This window comes from Aspergillus terreus, genomic scaffold, assembly GCF_000149615.1.
Source record: "Aspergillus terreus NIH2624 scaffold_5 genomic scaffold, whole genome shotgun sequence".
NCBI classification, from domain to species: Eukaryota; Fungi; Ascomycota; class Eurotiomycetes; order Eurotiales; family Aspergillaceae; genus Aspergillus; species Aspergillus terreus.
Window position 1 is genome coordinate 1,801,055 of NT_165928.1, and position 20,677 is coordinate 1,821,731.

Sequence of the window (20,677 nt, forward strand, 5' to 3'; positions counted from 1 at the left end):
ACCCCTACAGTACAGTGTCGTGAGACACTTGCTGTTCAATCATACATCTAAGCTTGTCTGTATATCTATTTTCTATTAATGCCTTATTATTGACCTGAAATAATAAACTATACGCACCTCTGGCGTCTTCTCACTTTTTGGTGGTATAGTGATTTTTCGTTCCACGCTCAATCAATCTCCTTCATAAGAGCAACTCCTCCCTGCTTTGCCTTCTGCGCAAAGGGCGAATTATCCCGAATCCATGCGCCATACCGGATGAACACAAACGGAATGACCGCCACTGCAATGGAAAAGAATCCCAGCAACGAGCTTGCCCAGTTAATACCCAAGTTGGTGTACATGGGTGTCGTTGCGAGTGGAAGACACACTGCGAAGATGGACCGCAGCGTACTCGCCGCTGCGTTCGCCGACGCGGAAAACTGCTTGTACGCGTCGGTCAGGTAGTTGAGGAGCGCCATGAAGATCAACAGGTAGCCAATTCCGAAGAAAATCCCGGACATCATGGGCATCGCTGGGGAGATGGATAGTTTGGAGGACCAGCCAAGCCAAAACAGGGCAATGGGAATGAAAGGAGCTCCAATGCATGCGAGAGGCAGTCGTCGGTACTCTTCGACCCTAGACCAGGCTAAACCTGCCTTGCTAGCTTTTGTGTGGTAGGAACTGTACAGGAAGAAGATGAGGAAAGCTATGACCGACCCGGGGAGAACTGACAGCGTTTCTTAGACGGAGCTCTATAGCATGGAGATCCTTCGAAAGAAAACTTACTGGGAAGAAAAGCAAGAGCACCGACACCAGCAGACATTCCGTATAGGCCTTGGAAAACGAGTGGATATGCTTGGAAGAACAAGTACAGCAGGGAGTATATGAGAGCCAGATACAGGGAGCAACAGGCCACAATTGGTTCGCGAATTATCATGACGAATGGGCGACTGAGCACTGCACGAGCCTTGTTGCAAAATCGACACATTTTCGTACGAAATCCCCCCGCAGGCAGTGACTGTTTGCGCTTTCCAGACAACGCTTCCTCAGCTTTGCGCAGCAAAACAGGATAGAAGGTTTCGGGAATCGTGAGAATCAGAGGAAATCCAGCTCCTCCAATGATCAATCCAGACCAGAACGCCCACCTCCAGGACACGGTAGACACGAAACCGGAGATAATGGGGCCCAGGAGTGGAGGGAAGGTTGTGGCGAACATGAACCACGACATGACCAAACCACGATGATGCGGATCAGTGTATATGTCAGAAAACAGGCCGCCCAAGACTGCATTAGGTGCCGAGCCTCCCAATCCACAGAGAAACCGGAATACTACCAGAGCGGGGAAATTGGGCGCCAGAGCGCATGCCATGGTGAAGATCAGATACAGCGCGAAGGTGGTGATAAGCACCGGTTTACGGCCCACCGATTCACTGAGAGGGCCAAATATTAACGGTCCAATGGCGAAACCAGCCATATAAAGTGACGTGGGCAATACCATCCTCAGATCATCTGAAGGGATGTTGAAGTCTTCCGCCATGGCATCATGGGCTCCAGATGCGAGGGAAGATCCCAAGGAACTGTTAAAGACGAAGTAGACACCAGCCACGACGATGTGGAGTTTGCGAGCCTGGGAACGCAGTGTCAGAGAATGATACCTTATACTCCGTACACACAAGTTGAGGGTCGTCGGGTCCATACCAGAGGAAATTCGGGCGGCTTCATTACCGTCTCGGCTGGAGAAGGTTGGATCACGACATTTTCCGGCGGTTTGCCTGCCATTATGGGCTAATTTCTTTACTGCCCTCACCAGCCGTTTGGTATCATTGAGCTGATGAGTTTTCGTCTCTGCTGGAGAAAAGTCGAATTGACGAAGAGTGGGGACTCGGCATTCATCCCGAGCAAATTTGCGACTCCACCATTGTGTTCGGACAGTGGTTCGGTACCTGAATCACCTTGATTGATATCCAGTTCATTACAAGTTGGATTCATGACTTTTTGAAATGAAAGCTATATCTAATTGGTATCGCAGAGGAGGCAAAAATAGCCATCGGTGGTCCGGCTCCTGCGGCAGATAAGCTTATTCAAGGTTATCAAGGTTAGGATACGGTCCGGCTTCTAGGACCATTGACCAGCGAAACCACCCTGGTCTTGCACAAGTTTCACTCCAACATAGGCCTACTATGTCAAGGGATCGATTCGTCTGCCGGTTACCCTCTTTTATTTGCTTGGTTTTATTATTTTTATTTCTAGGACCGCAGCTTTTTTCGTGCATCTGTACCTACAAACCCTGATCCTCTTACGGCACCGCAATCAAACCGAGTTCTTCCCATCCAAATCGCTGAAGAAGTCCCGGCCAAAGTCGGCGCTGCTGTCATTGAAGCGCAGCTTCCGGTCAATCCCCCGGATCTTTTGCATATCTTCCGCGCTCAATTTGAAGTCTCCTTCCAGATTCGCCTTGATCCTGGAGGGGGTCTTCGACTTTGGCAGAACAGAGCTACCTTCGTTGATCCCCCATGCTGAGAGCCTAGTTAGTAAATGATGTTGAGTAGGAGGAAGTGAGGTTCATACCAAGAGCCACCTGGGCTGCGCTTTTGTTGTATTTCTTGCCGATCTCCACCAACACCGGGTCATCAATTAGCTTGCCAATGGTGCCTCCACGGGAGTACAGCTCGTTCTGGTTTCCAAACGGAGAGTAGTGAGTCACATGGATGCCCTGGGACTTGTGCCAGTCCAGGAACGACTTCTGCTGCAGCCACGGGTGGCCTTCCAACTGATGTACAGCAGGAGGCACAGTGGCATGCTGGAGGAGACGCTCCATCTCGGCCTTCGAGAAGTTGGAAACACCGATGGCTTTCACCTTTCCGGTGGACAGCAACTTTTCCATCGCTTTGTAGGTCTATGATCATGTTAGTATGTCCTCCGGACAAGAGATGGGGTGTAATGAATCCATACATCAACGTAGTCGACATCAATGACCGCAGGCTTGCCATTCTCCTTCGGGAACAGCTCACTGCCTCTCTTCCACGCCACGGGCCAATGCATTAGGAACAAGTCGATATAGCCCAGGTCCAGGTCGTTCAGCGAATCCTCCAGGGCCTGCGGAACATCGTCGGGATGGTGCTTGTTGTTCCACAGTTTGGTGGTAATGAACAGCTCTTCGCGTGGAACACCGCTCTTCTTGACAGCCTTCCCTACGGCTTTTTCTGTACCGTATCTAGTGACGGGTATGTTAGAACCTTGGTTGTAGGTGTCAAGGGACTTTGGAGGACGCACACTCGGGCCGTGTCAATATGACGATATCCGGCCTTGATCGCCTCCAAGACGGCGCCTTCCTGTGCCTCCTCATCCTGCCAGGTGCCAAAGCCAACAGCAGGGATCTCGGCCCCGGTGTTAAGCTTGAGCTTCGTCGCCATTGTGTCAATTGATTAATTATGCGTAAGTGTGGTAATTGCAGACTGTGATGAATTAGGTGAACTCTATCCGAGGGAACTGGGTATGGAGTTTCGTCTCTTTTATATGTGAGGAAGAGGATGTCATGTTAGAGCGACGTCAAATTGACGCATGGGCTGTTGTCGCCCCAGCGTTTTCTTGTCAACGGGTATGACGTCGAGCTGAACCAAGCAAGGAGCTTCAAGCCAACAGACCACAACATAGATACTGTTTGCGGATATCTTCCACGGTTCCATATTTCCACTTGAAAGCTCCTATCAGAAAAGAAACTGACCCACATGTATGATATCTACACCATTCAACGTCATATTCGGCTTCGGAACGGGCGCGTCCGATGTCTACCACTCTATAATTGATGGTTAATATAGTACCCACTCGTGGAACCCATGAAGTAGTATCCGGTTTATGCAACTGGCCTGGTCATTCTAACTGGATCTCCGGGCGTTGTACCATGTACACCGTCTCATTTCTATGGGTTCCTGAAATCCCAATGCGCGCAGGCAACGGTATATCTACATAAACTTGGACCCAAAAAGAGGTCTTAACAAGCACGCCATGGAGATTTTTCTCAATTACTCCAGAGCCTACGCCGACTAAGCTAATATCCTCTATCTCTGTACTGTGCTACTCGTATGACATTGCGCCCATACTAGGTAGTAAAGTGACCAGCCAAGGCACAAGGCTTAAAATTCACGACAGATCTTAAAGCAAGCTAATAAACTACCTAAGGTACCTACCTCTATAGACGGCTCAGCGAGTCCAAGGCCGATATACACCGCTAAACGCGAAAATCGCGTCGGAAAACGCGACTGCCAATATAATAGCTGAATTGGGAGGTGTTTGTCAAGCGAGCAAACAGCATTGGTGGTCCGCACCACCTGCCGGTATAGTTTTTTTTTCCGGCTATAAATGAGCTCTCCCACAACAATTTTTTTTTTCTCCCGTCTTCCAAAGCTTGCAGCTCCAACATCAACATGGATTGAGCTTTGTCTCAACATACATCAATTCTTCTATTTAACTTACTAACAGCCTTCATGTCAATCAAGCTATATGCAGAAGTGAGTTCACCATCAACACCCTCTCCCACCTACATTTCTTCGCAGGATGAATTCCTTTACAGGAGTATCCAAGCCCGAAAAAACATGAAGGACCTTTCAAAAGTCTCTAGAATTACTCTGACTCGTCACGATCGGGTTAAGCCTAGCGACAACTCAATCAACACCGTGCTAACATTGCATGTCTGTTTAGGATACTGGGTCTGAATGATGACCGAAGTTCTTCGTCCATCTTATGTATATTTGTAAAAGGTATGCGACAGATTTTCTTTCCTTGCCGCCACTTTCCCCTAGGATGATGACTCTATGACACGCTAAGGCATTCCTCAAACTTAATCACCATGTGGAATTCGTGTACTACTCAAGTTTCAGCCTTGTCTGACTCCCCTCACTTTTACACTATGCTGTCACTCAAGACTTGTTGTGGACGAATGCACTAACAGTTCTTGAATAGGTAAACAACAATCTCCCTTGTCGTTGCCTCTGGCATGTCGATGAAGATATCTTGAACGAACGGGCGGACAGAACTTGTACATTGGGCCACATCCATCAAAAGCAAAGCGTACAAACTTTGCGGATGTGGAACGATGTATGAATTGTTGAGATCTCGTCACCTGAGCCTATCGTCTATCTGCATCTGTTGTCAAACATGGGGATCGCCTGTACTGACAAGATCAATAGGTATTTTCTTGACCTTATATCCACTGCCCCTACACCATATCAGTCAACATTGCATGATGAACACGTTATTCACACTGTTTGATCCGCTTCGCGGAAATGAACATCTTTTACAAAAATCTGATTTAATGAGGTGAGTAGTCTGGAGTCTCTCTATGGGCCTCGGCTAATGATTCTGACAGCCTGACTTAGTTGACATTCAACACTTGTTGAACTACACATGAACCTTCATGGACATGTCGCTGACTGTTCGAGTTCAATATAGGAAATATCATATTGTAGACGCTGATACACGCTTCAAAAGTGAGTAGTACCCTGGTCCGGTCAATTCTCGCTGTCCTATGATGATTTCTTTAATCGCTGTGTTCTTACTGAACCCCATTGAAGAAAAACCATATTTCACCTTGGAGAACTGATCTGCCTTCTCTCCTACTTTGTATTATGGGCTTTGTGTGTGACACTGGCTAACATACAACTTAGGCAAATATCAGATAGACATGAGCAGCCCAATCAATAAACAATTTTTCATCAACATCTCATCTTCATCCGTAGCTTCATCCTTGTGAAGTAGTTACAAAGTGCATGTTCTTATTCGACGAATAAGTTGTGCTTCTTATGCCATCCCTCCAGGCTATCTCCGCCGTATACCTTGTGCACCTGCTTCTTTCCTTCAGGCCAACGCGCCCACGCCGGCTTCGAATCCTCCATGATACAGCACATCTCGTCAGGGATAGGGAGCTCCGTATCAATGGCTGACGCAAACGGATGGATCAGTTCGGGCCAATGGTGATCCCACAGCCAGAGCATGGTGCTGCAGTTGGAGCAAAAGTTGCGCTCGCTCGAGCAGAGCTCCTCTTGCGGAGTGCCGCGTGCTTTGATGGCGGAATATTTCCTTCACAGTTTTAGCATCTCTGCAACGACAAGTATAGAAGGGCAAAGGCGAAGGGGCTTACTTGATCAAGTCTTTCCCTTTCTTGATCTTCAGACTGTCGGCGATTCCACCCAAATTGACACTACCGCTGTATCCGCCAACTTTACGACAGATACTACAGGCACAGAGTTGATATGGGACGGGCGTCTGCGAGTCGAGTGTGAATTCGACCCCGCCGCATTGACAGCTACCTTCGAGTTTCCTGATCTTGTTAGAATTTGCAGAACAAGGAAGAGAGATCGTATGAGATCACATACATAGGCATATTGACTCAATGTATACTTGAATTTTGTTATGATAGTAGATTGTCGGGTTGTCAGACGGTTGTACAAAATGTAGAGGACTATACCGGATCTCCGGCGGGAGACGTCATTCATATATCAGTTCCGAGCGACGCTCCAAATGCCTCCACATCCTACGAAGGAGGGGTTCTTGAGTCACGACGGGAAAGACGGAACGCCATGGTCGTCGGGGATTAAACAAAATGCCACTGTCTCACACTTCGTACATGCACATCTCCATTTGATAGGGCCATCGTGGAGAAGCGCTGCGTCTCCCGTCCCAAATCGGTAAGGATGGCCTGTTTGCTGCGTTTGTCTTGTTTGCTTACCGGCCCCGAATCCGCCGTTTTTCTAGCTTCGCCATCTTGTCCATCACCATCTGACTGCGCCAGTTTGCTATTCTAGGCTGTTGGAGTTCATATTTGGGTCTGATTGGATCAATTTCCCTCGTCTTATCTCCCGGAGAAGAGACAGCCAGTCGCAATGTCGTTTGGAAGTCCTGGTGGTGGCGCCACGAATATCAAGCCGACGCCGTGAGTGCATTCCTTCTGCCTTCCCTGCGCTTGTATCACTATGTCCCCAAAAGCAGAGTCTGACTAGCCTAGTCCCGAGCGTGGAAGCTTTCCTCTCGATCACGATGGTGCGTAACCCAGTCTGTTGCGATTCTGATTTGCGGATCTGGCCCGGAGCATGGCGGAGTTGTCAGGACATCTAAATGACGTTCGAGCCCTGATGGATCTGCCACCGGAGGATCATGAATGTGTCAAGACAGCTGACTAACGTTTGAGTCGCGATGGAATAGGTGAATGCAAGCATCTCATCTCTGATTATTTGAAGTGTCTCAAGTCGAGGAGAGGTGTCAATGACGACGAGTGCCGGAAGCTCGCGAAGGGCTATCTTGCCTGCCGGATGGACAAGTACGTTGAAATCTTACCGTTCCTTGGTCTCAATTGATCAAGCAAGAGAAGTGGAATAGAACTTGGCTAACGCGGTCTTCTTTGATAGGAATCTGATGGCACCGGACGACTTCAAAAACCTAGGACTCATATTCGAGAAGGACCAAGCTACGAAACAAAACACGGGTGCGTTGACTGGAAATTCAGAAACAAAGCCATGAAATGCCTTATTCACGCGCTCTGCGAAAACGCTGTACGATACCATGGGATGATATAGATTTCTGACCTTTGGGCGTTGGGTTGTGGTTATGTGTATATACATATTCTGTACAAATATTTTCAATTGATCTCTATTCTGCAATCCGCATCTTTACAAGTACAAATTATCTATACCCAAGGTATATAGACGGTGTTCTGCGTACTGGGTAGATGGCGGTATGGACGTCCATGCGGGGAAGCTCACCCGAAGTCACGAACCTCACCAACTTAACCTACCCAACTCAATTCCATCCCCCCATGCCACCCCCGACATAATAACCAACACCCCCAATGTCGTCAATCGCGCGACCCCCAGACCCATGCCTAGTCGCCATAATCCTAATTGTGCGCTCGCGCGCCGGTCCTCGCTTCGTCTTCCACTACCCACCCAACCCGCTGTCCGACAACGGCCTCAAATCCGCAAAGAAAGCACGACGCGCCTCGCGCACCAAGAGCACGCGCAGCAGTGACTCCAGCTCCAGCGACGACAGTGGCCCGACTTCCGACGAGGACGAGGAGGAACACCAACGCCTCCAACAACAGCAGCAGCAACAACAGGCACAGCAACAGTCCAGCCACATCGCCGGGCAGCCCCTCAGCGTGACGCATCTCGCCGGCAGCGCCGTGTCGCGCCGCTCGAGCAACTTCGGCCTCGATGACCACGTCGGCATGGCGGCATCGCCGGGGGGCGAGTCGGCGCGTGCTGGGTCGATCGGGTCCGGGCGGACGCTGTTGCGGAAGCGCGGGGGCAATTCAGACGTCGAGGACGACGCGGGCACGAGTTCGGATCGTCAGGACGACGCGGGTTCGTCGGCGATGGGGGGCGGACGGAAAGGCGGGCCTCCACCGTGGGAGTCGCTGCTGGGACTTCCGGCGAAAGTGTGGGAGAAGCTGCTGAGCCCGTCGCGGGCGTGGCACAAGCGGCGGTTTGAGGTGGGCATCAACGACCTCGGGTTTGTGGGGTGGCCGGTGTTTGTGCGCGAGGATGGCGGGTGGAAGCAAGCAGAGACGGAAGAAGAAGAAGAAGCCCCGGGCTGAACGGCAGGGAGGCGAGCTCGGACATAATGAGCATACGGATGACGCGCGCGAGGAGGCGGATGCGGGCGAGGAGCTTATGGTCGCGTCGACGGAGACGCTGAGCCCGCATCAGATGAGCGCTTCGGAGTCGCAGCGGGCGTCGATAGCGAGCAGCAAGACCGGCCGGGCGCCGAGTGAGTCGCTCGATGTTGATGATAAGGATCGCATGACGATGTTTAATGTCGTCTTTGTGCTGGATCCGCCGTTGCTGGAGTACTCGATGCGCAGTCGCGAGATATACGATAATATCATCAAAAAGTTCGCAAAGGCGTTGAAGTGGGAGCAGGCCCGGACGGGTTATGTCTGGCGCGAGGCGCAGCATATCTCGCATATCAAGGAGAAGGCGAAGGAGAAAGGTGAGTTGCGTTGGGAGACTAGGATTGAATTTGGGGCTAATGATGGGCAGGAACCTCGGTCAATGCCCTCTATACCGAGCTGATCAACCAGTCCTCTCTGGCGAGAGCGATATATACGGTTTACACCAGCATCGCAGCGTCGAAGATCGCGTCCGTCTCTTTGAGCCCGGATGTTTCCATCTCCCTTCAGATTCCGCCCCTAACCTCGACGCCGTATCTCCCTGGCCCGACTGACGAAGCTTATCCTGGCCTGTGGCTCACGACAGCAGACAGCGTCACGCCGGTGGATGATCCTACGGCAAACGAAAGCACGGCGCCGCATCAGGTATTGGCGAAGCATTTCGCTTTGCTGTTACTTGACAGCGAGGCAACTATTCTCAAGGATGTTGAAGCATCGGGCGGTGCACTAGCTCCCGCTCTTGCTCACTACATTCGATGCTCTAAGCCTACGAAATCCTTTGCCCAGATCTCCGCCTCGTCGGGGATCCCCCTTCCAACCATCCAGATGCTGGCGAGTCATCTGGTGTACTGGCGGCGTGCACGCGCCATCCCTCCTCTGCATCAACGAGACACGTACATTGTGTCTCCTAACTGTGATCTCAGCAAGCTTGATGTGGCTACCGCGGCGTATCAGTTGGCCTTCCCGACGTTACCCAGCCTTCCTAAGATGCTGTCTGCTCTGAGCGGAACACCCCGGCCGTATGGAAGCTTCATTCCGAGTAAAGACCACAAGGATGCATATTTTGCTATTCTAGCGTGGTTACTGCGGGGAGGCTGGGTGACGCAGCTTCGGTCTTTCTCGAGAGTCAAGGTCACCCCGGAGATCAAGATGGCCGTGGAAGTGGCCCTCCGCCGCGAAGAAGTCGACAAGTATTTGAGCAAACGCGGGAACGTTTCGTCTGACGCAGGGAACCGCGGGGACTCGTCCGAGCACGATGACGACGATGCCAGCTCTTCGTCGTCGTCGTCGCTCGCGAGCCAAGACAGCGGCGAGGAAACGCCTATGCCGGGCCGCTACAAACAAGACAGCGAGCTGCAGCTGACGCGGTCCTTATTGGACCGGAATACATCCCTGAAAACTTCGTCGCTGATTCTCTTCCCTCATCGAGCGTCCCCGCTAGAGTCTCGCTGGATGGACGAGATCGTCTCCCGGTTCCCCGACAACCCTCGACCCGCTAGGCCGGGGACCGAGGGCGACCCCGAACAAGCGGGACTCCAGACGTCGCTGAAGCAGTTCTGGCCGACGTACATCAAATACTTCAACGGATACGACGCTTTGGAAAAGATCTCGGTCCGGGAGAATCTGAAGCGGAAGCACGTCTGGCAGGTGCTGACCCGTCTGGGGCTGGTGACGGGGTCGCAGGCATCGCTGGACCTGGATCCTCGCGAGCAGGTTTTGGTTAGCGTGCGGCATTGGTGATTTACGGATGATTGTACGAGTGATGATTGCGATAAGATTAATATGTCCGTGTCTAGTAGAACACTTAATGGCAGTCCTTTTGTATACTCTGTAGAAAACCACGTGACATACCGGAACCCCCTCGGAGCCGCGGTGAACCGGCGTTGTTCCAACCACTCCGAAGAATTCCGAGCAAATCCCATCCACTCAGATTACTCTCCATTATTATTCCGTATTATCATTTCCATTGATTCCTTCTCCCCGAGGGGCGGCCGCTCAGCCCTAATGGCCCAATTCACCGTGAGGGTTAGGCTAAGCGATGGTTCATGGGTTCCCTCCACCTCGGCATGAGTCCCGCGGTGTGAGATGAGGATAGACGGCAGCTCCAAGCCACCACCTCCATCATCACCGCGGCACACGTCGGAAGAGTGGTGCGGTTGTATTTCGGGCTTGGCTGATGTATACTACCTAAGTAGGAAGGTACTGGATGTCTCTTGGGATGTCCATTTCCAGTGTCTAATGTCTCACTCACGTGTTACTAATTTTGTACGACCGAGTTACATTAACTATGACCTACCATTTGATTTGTTTTTGCTATTTGTTGCTTTGTATTATTAAGTATATGCATGATTTGATAATATTATCAGTGGGAGAGAGACTAGAACAGCCCGACACACTACGGAGAACGGATGAAGAAAATATTGCTGAAACCACGTTTGGGGCTGCAATTATTGTTACCCGAGCGAGTTTGTCCGAGACCAATTTCTATTTCGAAACGTGACTTTGCACATCACAAGTTCATCAGGTCAATAGGCACTGTTATTTGTCGACCTAGATCCAATTAAGCCAGCATTCTGCTTACCCCTTCTGGAATATTGGTCTGATTCTACTCCGTACTGACGTCTCGTTTTGATTCAGGACGTTTGATTTCATGAGGTATTCTGACAGGTGGGTCCCGAGAGTACATATCTGCGATGTAATTAATACCCAGGGAGTAATGGAGTCCACGAGGTAAGGTAATTTTCCATCCGTCTAAGAGCCGGGCTCAATCTTCACGAAACAGTAGGGTGTCCTTATATTAACCTTAGACCAGTGCGGGTGACGATATCCTATGGTTGCGGTGGTGTTCCCGTGTAGAAAGGGTCAGTGCCTTCTGCCGTAGGTAGCTTTACTCCGTAGATATATATATATATATATCTGTCCTGTTCCTAATATATACTTCTGATGAAGTGATCACGAATACGAGTTGATTACAGATATTTGTCCCTCTACTTGGACTACCTACCACTGGCAGTCCCTATTTACAATGTTATTACTTTTACCATGTTGAGGGGTCGGTGAAAGGCGCATGGATCACAAACCCCTCGCCCTCCCCCGCCCCCATTGTGTTGCGTTGTACGCCTAGAGCGTCTTGCTTCGCATGGGAGTTCTGTTGTACGGAGGACGAGGGGCCGTGACAAGCTTGCGGGGATACAAAACACCCTTCTACAGGTAAAGCGCGCAGAGAGAGAGAGAGAGACGTAACAGTCAGGGAGAGACCTGGCGGGTTAAAGAAGGACCTCGGTAATTGGACAGGATTAACGGAATTGAATTGGATTGTGGACGAACGCCGTGGCTGAACAAACTCGTCAAAGATCGGGGTCTGTTTTCTTTTTCTTTTTCTTTGCTTTTCTTTTCTTTCATGGAGGGGAGTGGGGTATGTCAGGTCGCGCGTGGCACACGCATTGTCGATGAGTTGTGAGATCAGGAAAGGCGTAGATGCTGTTTGAATGCTGTCCAGCCTCCCGCAGTACCTTTGGACCATCGATGGCTTTGATACAGTACATATTTGGATGGGACTGGGAAGATCCGGACGGCCTTTTTTTGACTCAGCATTTTGATACTCGCAGTATTGCCGGGTACGGGGGAAAATATGATACCGCAATGCGGTATGATGGATACGCGAATACATGTCGTGTTCTTGAACTGGACCCAGAGTGTGTGTGATATGATCGAATGTTCATAGATGTAGAAGGATTAACAGTACTATGATCGAGATGCTAGGATATCTCCGACGAAGCCCTAACGGGGAATGAAGGAAACGTACACAAACTTATGCTCTCTGTCTTATATTTTACATGTACATTTGGTTACCCTACGGAAAACAGAATCTGGGACCCTAGTTACTACTTTTTTTTCTGGATTGTCCACAGAAGAGATTATTCTCCAAATTATTACTTGGGAGGGGAAAAAAAAAGTGGATTTTATTCCTAGCTTTCTTTCTTTCTTTGATTTGATTTGATTTTTTTTATTTTTATTTTTTTCTCTCACACAGTCTGCACCACCAAACATTTCCCTCACCCCGTCCATATTATTCTCCCTCTCTTTCTCTCTCTCTTTCTCTCTCTGCCCACTGTGGTTGTTTCCCCTCCTCCCCCTCTCTTCCTCGTTCGTCCTTTTCTCTCTCACCTCATCCTGGGAATCTTTCTTCCCTTCATTTCCCCCAGCGTTCCTTTTCCACCTCCCCATTCCTCCCCCTCCTCAGGTTACTCGCGTGTTGCTACAGTGAGGTCTATTCCTCATTGTCGTTCCCCGGTTGTTTCCTGATCCTCCTGTGTTTTTGCGCGGGAACTCTTATTATTTTCTTTTTTCGTTGGCAAGGGTATCCGGATCGGTTGATCCCCTTCGCATTTTGAATTTTTTTTTTCTCCGCACGAGTTCTGCCTCGAACATCTCCGTCGCAGTCCTCACCAACTTTTTTCCCTCTCCGTTCTCGCCTTCGGATCTGCCTTGTGCATTCTCTCGTCTTTCCCATCCAAGGGAATTTCGGACCCCCGAAGACTTCGAGCGTTCCGTGATTCCAGAGCGGTCGTCGTCACCACGTGAAAGTCGCGATACTCGTCTACGTTCTACAAGGGGCAAACGCCAATTCGTCGAGCCTCTTCGTTCATATCCTGTCGTGATTTCACTTCACTTTCGGTCGTCACTCCCACCGTCATAGGTACCTGGCGAGCTCGGATTCCCGTCGGACCGAACTTCGAAACCACACAACAAATTTGGGTGAGTCCTGTGGTGGATTCCCGGCTCTCAACCCCGAGCCTCCAACAACGTCCTGTCCGTGTGTCTGTGTGCGTGGACTCATCGTGTGAACCCTGTCTGTCTCTAGACATCCTCGTTACAGGGTTTTCCACTGTGCCTACCTCTCGGGACGCTGTACGCCGACCTGGACCAAAGAAACTTTTCATTGACGATCAAACCGATGCGATTCGTGTAATAGGATCCATTCCCAACGATACACGGACACACAAGACCTCTTTCCTCCTACCGTCTCTACCACCGTCTTCCGCGAACGATACTCCCCGTGTCTAGCGTACTCGGCTACCACCACATCCTCCACATTCTGCTACCCCAGTAGGAGTGATCTCCAGTGTCGGGAAGTTGCAGTTTGGTGGGGTTGCAAGAGGGCGGAAGTTGGTTCTTCTGATTTCCATCGGTGTTGGATCCGTGTCGCCCCCAGCTGGTTACCATTGGAGGCACTTGTTCTCTGGCAGAACACCAGTTTCCTCTTCTTTTTTGCCCTTCCATTTTCTAGACCGGATATATTAGACTTTGTTTCTTCTCCCCCCTTTGTTAAACGAAAAAAAACGAAAATGGCCGCTACATTTTCTTACGCACAGGCCGCCAAAGGCATTGTTGCGACGCAACCGTCCACGAAGACGACATCCGACACGAATAAGACCTCCAAGCCGGAGGATCAGGCTGAGGTTGACAACACTGTGACCTCCACCCCCGAGTCTCCCCAGGAACCGGAGAATGCTCCCGTCGCCAACGAGAAGGAAGCCGAATCGACCGCTCCCCAAACAAATGGAACGGGGACGTCCACTCCCAGTGTCGCCAATTCGTCGCAGAAGCCCGACGAGGAGTCCAATACTTCCAACGGAACTTCCGAATCAAGCTCGGAGAAGCCGTCAGAGACACCGGCTGCCGACAAGCAGAACGGCACCGAGAAGAAGAAGGGCGACGAGAAGGAAAAGAGCGAACCCCCTAAGGAGCTCAAGGCTGCTCCCCTCCCCTCCGTGAACATCTGGCAACAACGGAAAGAGGCCCAAGAAGCCAAGGCGAAGGCGATTGCGGCTCTGAAGCCCGGTTCTACCAGCGGGAAGGCGGTTTCCAAGACGACGTCCGCCGCCTCTTCGATATCCGGCGACAACCAGCAGGATCAGACCAAGGCGGTCAGCAACAAGAAGTCGGACAACCGCCGGAAGGCTGATGGAGGAAAGGCACGCGAGGACGCTGCCGCTCTCCCTCCCGTCGCTGATGCGACTCTCTGGCCGACTCCCCAAGTCGCGCTGGGCGAAGAGAAGAAGAAGGCGCAGGAGAAGCCCGAGAAGGCTGAGAAATCCGAGAAGAGCTCGTCTACCCGAGGAAAAGAGAAGTGGATGCCGGTTCCCTACGTGCCTACTGCTGTCTTCAACACTCCTCTCCCATCCGCTGCGCGTCGAGGTGGTCGGGCTGCTCGGGGTGGACGGGAGACTGGCCGCAATGGCTCCCACGGTTCTGACAAGTCCGCGGCTGGACAAGGCGCCCAGGCTGCCTCCAAGCAGACCGCTCCTGCTGAGCGTGGTCGCAACGAGCCGAGCACTGCTCGCGCGAACTCTCTTCCTGCTCCCTCCCGACGATCGAACAGTGCCGATGCAGGTGTGGCCGATGCTCGCAAACCTCAAGTCACGGATCGGGCCCGTGGACCCAAGGGCGCGGACAACGCCGCCGGTGCGGCCGCCAAGCACGGTAACGGAGGCGATGGATTCCCTCGCCACCAGAAGGGATTTGCCAGAAACCACGATGCTGCACACAAGGGCGGTGATCAGAGCGGACGCAATGCCAACGTTCCTGCGGATGCCAACGCTCGCTCCGGTGCTTCCAATGAGCGTCGGTTCGAAAATGGCCCCAAGTCTGCTGACTTCGCCGGCTTCAACGGCAAGGAGAAAGAGTTCCCTCGCGAGTCTCGGCGCGGCGGTGGATCCCATCGGGGTCGCGGTGGCTACAACGGTGCGCAGAACTCTCATTTTGCCAACCACAATGGCTTCGCTCACGCCAAGTCTTTTGGCTTCAACGATCGCCAGCGGTCGCAGCCCCATGGGCTCGGAAATGGCTCTCGCGGCCATGGCATGTCTATGCGGTCTCCGTCGTTGCCCAACTCTGCCGCCATGTACGGCGTCTATCCTTTCCCTGCCGATATCAACACCATGTATGGATACCAGCCCATGACTGCGGGCCCTATGTCGGCTGTGCCGTACCAGGGATATATGGAGCCTTTCTCCTTGTTGAGCATGATCTCTATGCAGCTGGAGTACTACTTCTCGGTGGACAACTTGTGCAAGGACCTGTTCCTCCGGAAGCACATGGATACTCAGGGCTTCGTTGCCTTGGGATTTATCGCTGGCTTCAAGCGGATCAAGAACCTGACAGAAGATTTTGAGCTTCTTCGCCATGTCTGCCGCAATTTGAGAAACGTTGAACACATCCAGGGTGAAGACGGTGTTGATCGCTTGCGCCCCAGAGAGAGATGGGAACAGTGGGTGCTCCCCATCGAACAGCGTGATCCGTCCGCCCAACATCAGGGCCCTTCTGCGGCCAAGTCGGATGAAAGTGCCAACAACCACGTGGATGGAGCAATGAACGGGTCGGTCAGTCTGCCCAATGGCACTGCGGAGACTCCGGTTTCGAAGACGCCACTGTCTTCCGAGGCCCCGGAGTTCTCTCCCGCTACGGCCGTGAACAGCCAAAGCGAGACAGCAAATGTATGAGCCTCCCTTGAGATGTGATTTGTCTTTCGCATAGCATGGTCAGCGATATGAGTCTGGGGCGGAGGCTGGGTTCCTTGCCTCAATAATCGTACTCGCTATCCGTCGTGGCGTGCTTGGAGCAGTAGAGTTGACATATCAAACAGCGAGCTGATTAACTGCCGACTGGATCGCATCCCCTTATCGCAGGATCTGTCGGCCGATATACGAGGTGTGTGATGAATATCCTCCGACGTCAACTTTGGGCTAATCCTGGAGCAGTCATCTGAATCCTGCGAGTCACCACTTCGATGGGTCCAGCCTCCCGCGGATCTGATCCATACATACAATCGAGGCGAAGGGGATTATCTCGCGTGTTTACCGTCTCTCGATTCTGTCTACGAAGTTTCGCCGCCATGACCGAAAATACGTTCTTGATGAACTACTTCGACGGCATCGCAACCTCGGTACGACGATCGTGACACGATTGCTTTCTTCTCCTTACCAATTCTGGTCGCATTTTGGCCCAAAATCTCCATGCACAAATGTACAATGAATTTAAGAGTCTAGCGTTTGATGATCTTGCACGAAACGTCAGCACTGGTTTCAACGGGTTATTGCTTGTTTTTACGGTTCCATTTTGCCGCGCAGCAAGGGTTTTTATCGGCGGCGGTCACTCGAATCCTCGCCAATCTACATGAAGAGTTTGTCGTCACGGCGGAAACAAAGGGTCTTACGGACTTCTTGGACCTGGCGCAGTGACAACCACTACCCCGGAACCGCAGCAAGATTGACTGTGATCTTGGTGGTTACCCGACGAACCGCGCTGGAAAAGTCCATTTCTCTGCCTTCTCTTTCTCACTTTCTCCCTCGGGCCATTTATGTTCTCTTTCGTGGTTCCATTATCATCATGACTTGCATTACTATTTGTCAGCTTTTGCATCTACGTCTTTCAAGTTGCCGAACACAGTCTTCCAGCAAAGTGGATTGATATATGCACATTCGAACCTCTCGGCTTGTTGTCTGACAGTCTTCTTTCACCTCTTCATTTCGCTCTTGATTTTACTTACCCCTTTTGCTTCAGTCATGGGAGGTTTACAAAATTCTGGAGTCCGGGAATGTTTTACTGGGCCGTATCGTCTTTGTGGTGCGCCGGGCTGAAGTTCGTTCCCACGACCATAGAGTTCCATTGTTCTCCGGTTTCTTTAATTTGCGATAATGTTTCTCCTCTTGTTCTTTCGATTTCTAGTACGAATGGAAGAAAAAACACAAGAAAACAGCGGAAAAGCTTTCGTTTCTTACCTAACTCCCCTTGCCTTTCCTTCCAGCGAGGTGCGATTGAGACTAACTGGCGCTATTGAAGAATGGGAGACTGAACGGGCATTTCTCATGGGTTTCTCTGGTGTTGGGACGGCGTATGATTGCATTCATGGGGGTTTCTCGGTGGGATTGGGCTTATATCTTTGTCTGGTAGCTTGGGTAGAGAAAAACAGGCTTTATGAGTATCCTTGGTTCATCTGGGAGTGCAGGCATACAGAACCCGTAGCATGGCACAGAAACATCAGTAGCTGCGGTAGCTCATACAGCATATTGCACACTCGTTGACACAGTGTTGAATTTTTCTAGGTGCTCTAAGCCCCAAAATGACCAGGATCTGGGTATGCCGGCTTTTCTGTTGCGGTGTAAGGCGGGTGACTGTGCCCGATATGCGCTGGTCGAATCCCCCCAGGCCTAAAACCACCAGACAGAACTAATGATGCGAGATTTGTCTGATTAGCCATTGTGCAATGTGCGGATGAGCTACTGAATGATGAGTTCAGATGGAACTGGGTGTCTGGAAGGGATGACTATCAGTTGACCTCGTTGACAGATGAATATAGATCCAGTGCGAAGTGTCCGCGGCACCCAATAAAGCGTCCGAGGACACTGTCCATGTCACGGATTTATAGTAAGTTGCTATTATACTTCCTCTTATAGTCTCGCTGCTTTAAAATAGCCTATACTAGGGCATCCTCATTGTAGACCAACCGTATTCGAATAATTATGCAGCGTCCTGGCGGGCCTAGATCTCAAAGTACAGTGGGATGCAAAAAGTATTTAAAACACCCTGAATTGGTTAGACTAATTTAGTTCGACCGCCTACTACATAAGCCTATTCTGCCAAGTTTAACACGCATACTTTTGTATTAATAATACATAACTCCATCCAACACAGTAGGCGGTCAAATTATGATACGCTAACCATTTTGGGGTTTTCTAAATACTTTTTGCATCCCACTGTAAGCTGAAACCAATAGATCCTATGTCAATGATTGTGGCTGGAGTTATCAAAAAAAAAAAAAAAAAAAAAAAAATCTTTTCTAGATGGTCATCCGTATCGCGAGATCTATACGCCGTAAACTGATGAAAACCATCATTCATTCAAGATTATGGATCTCTGTCATCCTAAGTGGCCATGGTGGGCCTCGTGGTGTCTGTCCTCAAATCAGATAGCTGTGTACATCCTATCGATCAACATGCTGTTGGTGTTCGCTGTGTGCAACTGTCCAATCCGGCGATCTACCTCTACCCACTTGCTCAGAGCCCCCTCTCTAGCAGCATCCCATTGATCAACCGGGATGATTGAGTCTCGAACTTTCGCTGCCTGCTCGAAAGACATTCTCGCAGTGTAAGGATACCCTTGGGCCTCCTGTGCTAGACCAAGAAGAAGAAAGGTGGTTGAAACATCGTGGTTCAGCTGTGGGTCTTGACTATAATCAAATCTTGTCCCAAGCCGACCAGCACGATCGGATAAACGTTGACAAATGTAGCCCATTTTCACATACTCCCCCTCACTCCACAGGTACTCCATTGCAGTGTGCCATAGGGTCATAGACTCGTGGCTGTATTTTCCGAGCTCGAGGTCTATTCTATCGAGCATGCCCTCGATCTCAAAGACAGACAATCTTTTGTACAGGCTGTAGAACTCACCCGCATCAGCTCTGGGAAACCTAGCCTGGTTATAAGAGAAATATGCTTTGACGGGGTCGTTTCCTGCTCTGTTCATCCACAAGAAACGGCAGTAAGAATCAAACGCGAGATATAGGGGGCATAATTGCTCCCAATCAATCCTTTCCAAGAATTCGAGCATGAGTCTGCGCGGATCATTCTGTGGCAGCACATCTCGTGCCATAGAAACCAGATTGGCTACAATGCCATTCTGCAGCTCCTCGTTGCCGGCTCTCTTGACCATGAGTAGTATTCCAAGGATATCAGGGAGCTGGCGATGGTGACGATATCCCACGACGGATCGGAGAAGAGCAAAGGAACTGTTTAGCAATGTGTCGGCTCGCTGATTTTCACCCGCCTTGATTTGCCTTAATGCACGGAAGACCATGTTATGCAGCTTACTGAGACCCGCTAGTTGTGCTCTTAGCTCCGTGCTCCTGGCGTATACCCCCTTGTGATTTGGGGCCCATTCGCCACTGTCAAAGCAGGACTCGAAATGAACCCGAGTATTAAAAAGAAGGTATTGGAAGCTCCTGAAAGTGGCTGGGTCGCTTAACATGGTAACCTGGAATGGTAGATGGATCCAGGTGAGCTCCCGAGGATCGGACTTCTCCTTCGGCGGGTCCTGTCTCCTATCACAGTGTCGGATAACCTCTTCGTTCTGTTGAAGTACACCATCTGCAAAGACTAGGCAGTGGTGGCCATCCGGTGTCTGATCAAGAATAGCTTTTGCACGAACAGCGTCTTCCCCCCGAATATACTTAAAGATACCGAGGTCGCGTAGCAGTTTCTTCCATTGGTGGATCCTGCCAAAGTGTCAGTTGATCACTATGGATGAAAGAAGCTATCGCTGACTCCTTACGTCAATCGCGGCACCGATGCTTGCGCTTCGAATGCGAGCTTGGCTTCCTCTCGAGTCAGATCTTCTGTGACGAAGAGTCGGAACACAACACAGCGGTGCCCTCCGTATGCCCTTGCACGTTCCATGTTCAAAACGGCCAGACTTCCTGTTATGTGTTTCCGGTAAAGAGACTGGGTGGCTAATAGATGGAACGAGAATATGCCGATATAAAGGGCATGTCAACAGCTGGTGCATAATTCGGGACTCCCGTAATCTGGCTAAGGGACAGGTCAATAGTCACATCATACCCCAAAGACGCCTGATGACCTGAATTTGAGGTGAGTCGCGCACCTTTTGGCCTGATTACCAGCCTTACAACTTCCTAATCACCCAACGCTGATATCCAGTTAAGCGTCAGCCACTTGACGTGGCACTAATGATGAAATTACCCCGCTCTTTAGTCCATCGACTGCCAGCTGAGGTTTCTAATCAAACCCGGGGTATGGCTGCCTTGCAACTCGATTGGTCGGCCTTTTAGGAGCCCAGCACTAATGTATAGCCCTTTTGTTCGCTTGTCTCTCACGCTAGCCATATTGAGAAGACCTTTTTCTTCATTGGCTTACTATATGGAGTATGGTTTGGTTGTAGTAGGGAGATGGCGCTTGATCAGGCTTCGAGTTGCATCATTTTATGGAGCCTTCCTTCGCGGAGGTAGCGTGTTTTGCG

General features: G+C 50.7%; 7 protein-coding genes across 7 annotated transcripts; 3 read left to right on the plus strand and 4 right to left on the minus strand.

The window, feature by feature from the left end:
• Window positions 1-167: 167 nt before the first annotated feature.
• Window positions 168-1,758, minus strand: ATEG_04184 (MFS transporter; the record flags this gene model as incomplete). The annotated part of the gene is made up of 3 exons (XM_001213362.1): window positions 168-706; window positions 766-1,606; window positions 1,678-1,758. The coding sequence occupies 3 exons, from the start codon at window positions 1,756-1,758 to the stop codon at window positions 168-170; spliced, it is 1,461 nt and encodes a 486-aa protein (XP_001213362.1).
• A 531-nt stretch (window positions 1,759-2,289) lies between these two features.
• ATEG_04185 (aldo/keto reductase) lies at window positions 2,290-3,392 on the minus strand (the record flags this gene model as incomplete). Its single annotated transcript, XM_001213363.1, has 4 exons — window positions 2,290-2,495; window positions 2,548-2,875; window positions 2,932-3,193; window positions 3,253-3,392. The coding sequence occupies 4 exons, from the start codon at window positions 3,390-3,392 to the stop codon at window positions 2,290-2,292; spliced, it is 936 nt and encodes a 311-aa protein (XP_001213363.1).
• A 2,358-nt stretch (window positions 3,393-5,750) lies between these two features.
• On the minus strand, window positions 5,751-6,358 carry ATEG_04186 (GFA family protein; the record flags this gene model as incomplete). Its single annotated transcript, XM_001213364.1, has 3 exons — window positions 5,751-6,054; window positions 6,116-6,295; window positions 6,351-6,358. The coding sequence occupies 3 exons, from the start codon at window positions 6,356-6,358 to the stop codon at window positions 5,751-5,753; spliced, it is 492 nt and encodes a 163-aa protein (XP_001213364.1).
• A 499-nt stretch (window positions 6,359-6,857) lies between these two features.
• Window positions 6,858-7,491, plus strand: ATEG_04187 (uncharacterized protein; the record flags this gene model as incomplete). Its single annotated transcript, XM_001213365.1, has 4 exons — window positions 6,858-6,907; window positions 6,980-7,014; window positions 7,177-7,291; window positions 7,380-7,491. 4 exons carry the CDS (start codon window positions 6,858-6,860, stop codon window positions 7,489-7,491), a joined length of 312 nt encoding a protein of 103 aa, XP_001213365.1.
• Window positions 7,492-7,819: 328 nt separating this feature from the next.
• Window positions 7,820-10,381, plus strand: ATEG_04188 (nitrogen permease regulator 3 family protein; the record flags this gene model as incomplete). Its single annotated transcript, XM_001213366.1, has 3 exons — window positions 7,820-8,481; window positions 8,537-8,961; window positions 9,012-10,381. The coding sequence occupies 3 exons, from the start codon at window positions 7,820-7,822 to the stop codon at window positions 10,379-10,381; spliced, it is 2,457 nt and encodes an 818-aa protein (XP_001213366.1).
• Window positions 10,382-13,989: 3,608 nt separating this feature from the next.
• On the plus strand, window positions 13,990-16,146 carry ATEG_04189 (La domain family; the record flags this gene model as incomplete). Its single annotated transcript, XM_001213367.1, has 1 exon — window positions 13,990-16,146. One exon carries the CDS (start codon window positions 13,990-13,992, stop codon window positions 16,144-16,146), a length of 2,157 nt encoding a protein of 718 aa, XP_001213367.1.
• Window positions 16,147-18,607: 2,461 nt separating this feature from the next.
• ATEG_04190 (uncharacterized protein) lies at window positions 18,608-20,097 on the minus strand (the record flags this gene model as incomplete). The annotated part of the gene is made up of 2 exons (XM_001213368.1): window positions 18,608-19,916; window positions 19,973-20,097. 2 exons carry the CDS (start codon window positions 20,095-20,097, stop codon window positions 18,608-18,610), a joined length of 1,434 nt encoding a protein of 477 aa, XP_001213368.1.
• Between the last annotated feature and the right edge of the window lie 580 nt (window positions 20,098-20,677).